Source organism: Pecten maximus, chromosome 6, assembly GCF_902652985.1.
Source record: "Pecten maximus chromosome 6, xPecMax1.1, whole genome shotgun sequence".
NCBI classification, from domain to species: Eukaryota; Metazoa; Mollusca; class Bivalvia; order Pectinida; family Pectinidae; genus Pecten; species Pecten maximus.
Genome location: NC_047020.1, coordinates 17250764 through 17260828, shown reverse-complemented (window position 1 = coordinate 17260828; position 10065 = coordinate 17250764). Strand labels below are relative to the sequence as shown.

General features: G+C 32.0%; 1 protein-coding gene across 2 annotated transcripts in view; it reads left to right on the top strand.

The window, feature by feature from the left end:
• Positions 1-312: 312 nt before the first annotated feature.
• Positions 313-10065, top strand: part of LOC117329112 (pancreas/duodenum homeobox protein 1-like) — a 31769-nt gene continuing 22016 nt past the window's right edge. The window contains exons 1-2 of one of the 2 annotated variants that reach the window (XM_033886847.1): positions 313-1025; positions 1638-2162. In XM_033886847.1, coding sequence (XP_033742738.1) covers positions 1652-2162 — 511 coding nt within the window. In that variant the 5' untranslated portion in view covers positions 313-1025; positions 1638-1651. Of the gene's footprint in view, positions 1026-1050; positions 1309-1637; positions 2163-10065 lie in introns of those variants that run through there. The other variant, XM_033886846.1, reaches the window with a different exon arrangement.

The window sequence follows — 10065 nt, the reverse complement described above, 5'->3', positions numbered from 1 at the left end:
TCATTACAAATTGTTTGTGTGTAGCAATGCATAATGTCTTTGTCAGTACAAATTAAGATTCAAGTAAAATATTCAATGGAAGGAAATATTCTCATTTTCTTGCTTAGCAAAAACACAAACTCGGGGAATTTGAAATATTACTATCAAGTAAAACTACTTCCGTAATAGTTTTTAAATGTGTGCTTTGAAATGACTGTCTTCTCCGTGATAATAATTTCAAAACGAAGCAGTATAATTGAACGAACAATACTTTTTAATCTAATTTTAATTTCATATTTCAAACTTTCTTTACACATTTCTTGTAGACTATGAATCATATGTGTTTAAGGCCAATCGTTCAGGTCAAAATAAACCAAAAAGGATTTACTACCGGCTTCCTGAGGTAGAAAGTTTGTGTTAGTCATATCTAAAAGATAAGTAAAACCAACAGAGTGTTGGTTCAATTTTAAAATGTTAATACTCATTGAATACTGTGGCAGTTTTAGCCGTGTCCAAATCAAGTGTTATCTCGTTCTTCTTTCAGACTAGCTTTAGGATACAATGCTACACTGTACGGTGATTGATGGTTGTCCCTACCGCCCCGGACAAATTCTCTTATATCCAGGATCGGTAAATTTGTCGTTTGATAAGACTCAAAACTCTATTTACAAAATTACATTTCACTTACCAATAGAAAATTGCATAAAATGTTGACCATATAATATGAAGAGAGTGGAAGCATTTTGAAATTATAGAACACTTCAAAAAATGTATATGTTATTAATTATATATTATGAATAGTATGTGGTATTTGTTGTCGATTATAACCACGTGATCAATTGGAAATGTAACATAAATTAGTTAAGCGCAGGTAAAAGTGATCGATTCTCACAACTTAAATAACAGGTTGAATTATTTCAAATCTGCCAAGATCAGCGTTGTTGATAATCAGCACATGTAACAATTCGTGATCAGAGAAAAAGGTCAACTCAGGTATGCTGTTCTAGACGAAGTTGGAATGTCTCTGACGGGGTACTTGTCTAAAGGTGAGTTTCATATTCGTTCACTTTAAACATGCCTTGAAGCACCTGTTCATACAGAATGTACATTCTTCTCACTTCCAAAGCAGTAATTCACTGAGGTATACACAGCAATGACTTCAACTGTTCTGTAGATAACGGTAAATCACAGTTTGATCGGATGGTATGTGTCTCTTCGGAGAATGAACCACCACGCTCAATGTCACCGAGAAGAATTATATGCAATCTGGCCACTAGTCCCGATATCTGCATTTCACAAGTATCATCGACACCGTAACACAATTGACAGGTGAGTTCAAAGGTTATATAATCTAAGTGTCTCGGTAAAACGACTTGACGCTTACTACAACAATCAACGGAAAGCATACTCAGTCACTATCGTGTTCGTCGAATGTCAATTTGACCTAGAAATTGTGACTCAAAACTGGTATGAAGACGTGGACATTTCGATGGTGTGTGTAGTTTGAACGATCCACCATCCAGAGTGTTCCTATGGAATGATGACCCCTTCATCATGTGACCAGCATGCACTAGGGTCTGTGGCCTCATGCGAGTGACAGTGATGAATTCGTAAATAGTAATATACCGACTGTTAAGCAATATCTTTGATTATTCCAGGTCATTAATTGAAGATGGAAGGACATAGCGCATACTACCCGCAGCAAATGTATACCAGGGACAATTACGGAGTTATGGTGACAATCCCAGGAACGTATCCTAACACACAACCCCCGGCTTGTGTCTACCAAAGGAATTCACACGATGGATCCTATGGGGGTCAGACTATGACAGTGGTAGAATCAGGGTTACATGGAGAGACCCCTAATAACATAAACCATCAACTATCCCCCCCAGGGATGCCAGTGAATGTCCAAGGACATGCCCAACAGACCAACCCTACACCGGCGCATATGCACAATTCGCATTTAATCAACTCACCTTCTCTTCAAACCTCTGCAAGTCTGCCTCCCCCTGCACACACCCAAACGGTCCCGCCCCCAGTGTCCTCCATGTCCGGCCCCGGGGGTGACAGTTCCCCTGATTCCCTCAACAATAACAACAGTCAGCAGCAATCACAGCTTCAGTTCCCGTGGATGAAAACAACGAAATCTCATGCCCATCAGTGGAAAGCACAGTGGCCAGGTAAGAACATTATTTAGATATATCTTCATGTAAGACGCTGATTTACTCTATAGTTTTTAGATTTGATATGATATATTTAAATGTTATATCCAAACGAAGTAATTCAAATACCAACACTCTCAATTCGTTTCACAGAATATTTAATTAAATCGTGTTAATTCCATGTTGTGAAATACCTACCAGAGAGAAACACGATTTATATGTTCCAAATGAATATTTCCTGTATCAGACAGAAATGATGAATCACCACCAAAATTCTGATATACAGAAAGAAAAATAGAACATTTCAAACTAAACATATATCCGTTAGATAGTATGAACTGTGACGTTATTGTAGAATTGTTCTTTCTAAGAATCACATTTATTTCTGTATATTCCCTGTTCTTTGGAGACCTATCCACGAGGATACCATCTACGAGTGCCTGGCTTACGTATAAAACGTTTTATTTATACGAGGTGCCTTCTACAAATAATAAATTATTGCAATTACGCTTTTGCAATTTTATCGTCTTCTGCAATTTATCTGGAATTGATAGCTTTCTCATCTCAAATAAAAATTTATCAGAAAATGAAAATTAGAAGGACTTGCAATTCCGGTAGCCCAGCTAAACTCACTGATACAGAAAGAGCTATCAGGAGCGACTCGTGATAAATAATGGCTTCGCTAGACGTGGAATGCTTTCATCTTGTTTCATTACCATTAATCCACATTTGAAAAATTACAGTAAACTGGCTAAGGAGGTAGAGAGGAATCGTCGATATATTGTATATAGGTTTGGTACTGTCTGGTCGTTGTGTGGACAGAAGCGCCGATGGTGATCCGCGAGTATATGGATACTTATTGGATAGTTTATTTGATGTTCAGGATGTCAACTGTACTAAAGGTTTGGACAATCTATTGTTATATAGGTAGTATATCTGATTATATGTTCATATTATATGTTCATATTAGTGACAAACAAAATAAGGAAGGATATATACATTATAATATGTTTTTTTCAATTAATATCTTTAATCATAATTAGGAAATTACTGAGTGTAGTATCGAAAGCCAGACTTAAGTCCGATTAAACATGCATTATTTACACGGGATATAATAGGATTTGTTAAAACAACATGACCATACTTAGTCTTAAACATTTCTGAGCATGCTATCATTCAAAATCTAATAACGTCTCAAATATGATTTTGAAGAGTGCTTCATATTTAAGATAATTTCTGTTTTACATAATTAAAAAAACATATTTTCAATATCAGAAAATGCTTCATTGTGAATTACACCACGTCAGTACATTACAAGATAAAACTAATCAGAAACCCTCTTTATATTAACAAGCATTATCAATTAAGTTGGTGATGAGTGTCCTAACGATGATCGGCATTTATCAATTTGATTTGTGCATTTCATAGTTTTGAAATTGTATCTCCTTGTTAAAAACTTACGCTTGATATCATCCACCCAATTACTTTTACCAAATATCGTAAATGAAATAATGGTTAGATCAAATGAAAATCATTGAAATAATCTCCTAGAAAACATTTCAAATCATAAAACGATTAAATCAATAAGAAGTTTTATACAAATTATTTCATTTTTCACTTAATGTTAATTTCTATGATAAAAAATCGTTTATTTTGAATGTGATAAAATAAGTTTAGGGTCTTAATTACAATCATGGCCAAAAGAAATTAGGAAAACGTAAGTATACAAAAATTGTTGAATAAGCGACTCGGGCATCCATAAGGGAAATAGATTATAAATAATGAAAATGTTTACACTAACAAGCCATATTGCTCACGTCTCTCATATATATATTCTCTAAAGAAAAAGGAAATCGTCCTGAAAAATATCAGAAATGAAATTGTCATTTTAATTTGTTTTAACAACAAAAAATGAGAAATATAGCATTTTGAAAGAAAAAACGAATCTGATTTGAAATAACGTCATTTTTTATGCAAATAATATTACTTATATTATTTACAACAAAATGCCATTGTACAGATGGGCACGCGATGATAAAAATATACGTTGATGTGACGTCACATAATTACTTCAATAACGATTTTAGTTACAGCAATAGCTATTCAAAAAAATTGAATGGACTATTTTTGTATATAGATTACAATCTAAAACAATAAAAAAAATCTTATGTTGGTTATGACAACTGAAAATGATGTCAGTATTATCACCAATGCGTTTATCTAATTAGTTTAACAATTTGAATGTAATTGATGCAGATTTTAATTTAGCAGTATTTTATTAATTTTATGTAATGTACACTACTATTAATACGTGATTTTTATTATAATTTAGTATTTGCATTATAATACATCATTTTTATTATAAAACATTATTGCAAAGTATATATTTGTATAATGATTTAGGTCCAATCCAATTGTAAACAGATAAAAACATGTTATTCAATAAACAATATACAGTTTCATATTGACTGGATTGAAATAAGCTCAACAAATCTTTATATAACCAGCATTCAAACTTGATTTTAATCCGTATAATGTCATTTCTTTTTTACTGATCAACTCAGCATTGTCCTTTTGATAAATATATAAAATGCATCAATGAATGTTCCTTATAAATGTTCATTCTTGATCTCCTCCTGTCTACTATTTAATTATGAAAATAGCAGATTTGAAGGGAATATATTCACCATCCTATCACTGATAGCGACGCCATGTTATAGATGATAACATGCTTTAAAACAATACAAAATCAATGTCAGAATAATATATGTATGTATGTACTTGTATTCCTCAATATACGAAAAAAGACATCCAATATACAAGAATAATCAAAATTTTACGAGATTAACATACAATTCCTATAATATATACTTGTTTTCAGAGAACAAATCGTGTATCAAAACATTTTAAAAGTTTTAGATTGTTGTACTTCTTATCAAACTAGACGTTTTTTAAAATCATTGTACAGATACTGTTTATAGAAAATGTATCTGAATGGTTAATATTAAACATATGAACAAAATATATGTCTGTCAAAACAAAATATAAATAGCATACCTTTCATCAATAAATTCTAAGAAATCGTTATAAATCAGTAACCCATAACTTGTAGCAAGACAACAGCTAAACGTTTGTTTGAACGTAGCACTTTTATCAGAATAAAATAATTCCAGACAATTGACCAATAATTATGATAATAGATCGCTATTTATAATATAATTACTGATTTTTATGATAGAACACTGTTTGTGATTAGTGACCATTGATGAATATCTTACTATTGCATTACTCTCATTCTGTAAAATTGTAATCAACTGTACAAGATAATTAATGTAAATTATCAGTCATTAGTGTAAATAATCAATATGTATTTAAGAACATTGACGGTGATCAAACAACCTATGCCATTTCAGAATAATTACGAATACTTGTTGATGGCCCTGGATATACAGTTTGTGTTTATTTTTGTTAAATGGAAATCACTACCGGTAAACAAATCCGAAATTCAACTAAAAACTGATGAAAATTGGGAAAATATACCACAAGGACAAGAAGATATTATCCCTGCCATGCTCATGTTTGAGAACCAGAGTAATGTCAACAAACGAAGGATACTGATGATCATAAACGAAAACACTATATTATTCTCAATTATATACGCATGTTGATTCTTTTAAATAGATACAAGTTGTCATTAACTATTGAGTATAGATTTGATGACTTGTCTTTGATACTATATCAACTTTATAACAATTGCGAAAACAACAGCGAATACCTAACCATAATTCATACTCAAAATCGACTGAACGAGAGCAAAATATAAACAAAATATAGATTTGGCTGACTATTGAGTTATATCAACTTGTATTAATCACCTTTGTTGGTCCGGATGGAAGGGGCCTTACTGTGGGGTAGATCGAACCCAGGTCGCCTAGGGAGTGTTACTAACATCCTTTAAGTTTTGATACTTGTTAGTGTTCACACATTGTAATATTAAAATCACAGCTGTTGAACCAAACTCATAGTCATTGAGACCTTAGTGTTGTTTAGATCAGAATTGTTGAACAGTAAGCACAGTTTGTTTACAGGAATCAATGCTGTTGATCAGGTGTCAGAGTTTAGGATGAGGAATTTTAATCAGCCTTCATTGTTGAGGCGAGTGTGAATATTGAACATCAACTGAGGGATGCGTGTCTACTGTTTTAACGATGATGGGACAGTGTGTTAGATAATAGCAACGTGTGTATATTTTTCGGTCTATAGCAATTAATCATTGTTAATTACAACAGTTGTCCATGAATATGTTCCAATGTTTGCGATGCTATTTCAGCGTCAATATAAATTACTCTTTGTGATACATTTGTAATAACCAAGCTATATATCACCAGTACATCAGTTTGTTACATTATACTCGAGGGTTATGATAATATATCACTTACGATCTTAATTCAATGTGGTAGCTCAAACTGAACCTTTAATGTCTGTTAAAATGTATCAGTCTTCCTAATAAGTTCTAATGTTTACAATGTTGATGTAATCAGCGATCAGTGATGAGGAAGCTTGTAATATGATAGACTTATAAGTTTACTATGAAATCGCAGTGATTATTTGTACAGATTGGGTTAATAATTGCTATTTTACTGAGATGTATCATTGCCATCGATGCTAATTAATAGCTAAACGTCCATTTAACAAACATCTACCAAGGGAATAACACCTCCCATATAGCTTGTTTACCTGGTAGCATTAGTATTGTTATTGTCTTTTTACAAAATGAAGAGAGTGACATAATAACAATATTCAGATCACATAAATGTTAAAGAAAAAGCATGGCATATGATAAAGATCAATGAACATATAACATATTTACACATGAATGGTATAATTATTAGTTAAAGTTTAATAATTACCAGAACTATAGATTACTTTTGAAGAAACTAATATCAAATATCACCGTACAAGTCAAGTATACATTGTATTCAGCCTAAACGTTTCTAGTATATGTGTTTCCAATTGATAGACCATCCACATTACATATATAACGAAGTGTTATGCACTGAGGATTATTGTTTAATTTTTGTATTGTCTCGGTCCAGATTTTCTCTTTGTGTATTGACATTGTGACTCATTAATAAACCCCATTGATATGTTATAAAAACCTATTTTATACCTTAAGTGACATCAGTCTCATTCTTTAAGGTTTTCTTTTTTTAGTATTTATAAAAGAAACAAGACTGATCGTGTGTTTTACGTCAATATTCTATAGGATTATATTTTTTTATTTTCATTTGCCGAACATTTTAGAAGTTTCGTAATTCCATGAAAAGGTAAATTAATATTCGCTTTTAATTATGGCAATTCTTTAAGTAATTTAGAATATAAAAAACTGTCTCAAAATAAAATAAAACATTATATTAAGACCGCAAACCATTAGAATTATCGATAAGGGTTGAACAAAAGAAACATTATATATTAGCACCTTTCAGAGACAATTGAAAGTTAGATACAGTACGGTCAGAATAAATAAAACCGTTTCGCCCTTCTCGGACTCGTCACTGATGCTAAAGGATTAAAGTAATGATGATAGGAGAGACCAAGCACTCGAAATAGGTAACAAGAAAAGCAAAAATCTGGATGGGGAGGTGCAACAGACCCATTATTCAATAACTTTGGTAATTTATTAAGATATTCATGAAAAGAAAATCATATTTCATAGCAGACCCTAATGAAACTAATTTCGTAAATTTAGTAAAATTTTAATAGTTTCGCAATTTTCTATAACTTGTCAAAACAATCAAGGAACATTGGCGTTTTTTCTTTTTCTCTAGCAAGAATTCTATACGGTTTTCATATTTTGATTATACGCTTATCTATCTACTTGCTAAACACGTAATATTTCCATCACAATCGCAACGTTGTTTCATATTTTGAATTTGTGCACGAAATATATACACTACACAAGAATCTTTTTTTTTATCATCCAAACTGTAATAACATGCGTTTCTATGGTGTTTGGTCATATTTGAGACAATGCTGTGTGCAAGCGTCAAAGTGAAAATCTAATTTAGCAGCGGTCTTCTAACCTCCGTACCCTGTACCTGTCAAGCACGCCCAATAAATCACTCGATTTAATTCCATTTCTGCGGCACTGTCTATCAGAACATTATTCCCGAATCAAAAGTCCCCTGTTTCTCTCCCCGTTACTAGGATACATTCTATAAACAGCTCGGAGACTTGCTGGTTCTATGGTAATGGTAATTTATCAACTATCTGATATAACTGTGTGTGTATAATATAGACGGCCTCCAATACTGAGTCTGTCAACCCTCTTAACAACGTTCATCTCGCTGAGCTTCTTTTCATATTCAAATGTAATATCTGATCCAGTCGGATTAACACCCTGCGCATGCGCACTTTCGTCGTTTATTGCTTTTAATTGTCAGTTTCTCCTCGAAAACTCAACCTCATAATACATCCGTCTGTATTGATACAATAATAACATTATTATGTATAGTATCAGTATTGCTGCTATTTGCAGATACTCATCAGATGCAAGTTTCATTAAGGTGTCATGGCATTCATACAACCATGAAATGAATAATAGGAAAGACATATATTTAGTGTAAGTAATTGGATAAAATGTTGTTCTGTAATGTTATTTTATTCCATAGATTTATTTTCAATCGACAATCCTTGTATGAATAAGAAAAATTACCAGATATAATTTAGAAAAAAATCTATTATGAATTGGTTCATAAAACGTGAATCCAACAATTACTGTTCTTCCACGATAGAATATACAATATTTTACAAACAGTTACATATTCAGTACTTATACGGGTTTTTTTTTTATTTAAAATTAGTGTATCCATTAGTTAAGGACTATTTCATTTATCTCATTTTCCACACTTATAGCCCCTAAGATCACCGACGAGTCATAGAGGACATTCATTATTCTACAGATCCTAATTTATTACTGAATTCATACTTACTATTCATTTGTGAGTTTTTTTTAACACCTGTATAAGCTATATAGAGAGGGTTGTATCCTTATATAAGCTATATCTTGAGGGTTTTATACTTATTAAAGCTTATATAGAGATGGTTTTGTCCTTATATAAGCTTATATAGAGTGGGTTTTATACTTATTCAAGCTTATATAGAGAGAGATTTATAATTGATTATTGATCCCTCCTTGTTTGTAAAGTGCAGAAATGTTTATATACAACCATAATGCAAACGGAATTCATTCAGCAGATTGTACAAAGGTACACAAAGGTACACAAAGGTACACAAAGTACGGTGTTAGTGCCATTAAAAACAAAACGAGTGTTAGATACAGAAGAAGCAAAATGAATTAAACTTCTATGTCTCGTCAGTGATATATAAAAGGCGAAAGAGGAATTGAACAATGTGGAGGAAGGGGCAAATTTTGGATTAGATGGTGATATAATAATTCAATAAATTTCATAATTTTTTTACGTTGGGTTTCAAAAAACCATCAAGTCCATGTGTGTATTCTGAATCGTGTCGATTTAATCAAAGCACGACTTGCATGCGAATTACAGATTCATCACCTGCAATCTCAAAGAGTTTTACAAAGGACACACACGATATTAGGATAACATAAGTATTTTTAACAAAGGGTGTAAAGGAATATAACATTGATATTGCCACATACTTTTGTATGAATGTAACAGTCATCATCTTTAATAATTGCTGCAAAACAAGTTTTGAAATATGGCTTTCAAAAGGATGATGATATAAGATATAAGTGACAATCGAATAAACTTTCAGTGAATGTAAAACATCAATGTAAGTGTCAATCAACAACAATATCTAAAAAAAAAAATACATGTCAAATTGGCAACCAGTATTTTTCAATATTGAAAACATTAGCAACAACAAAAGTTAAAGTGAC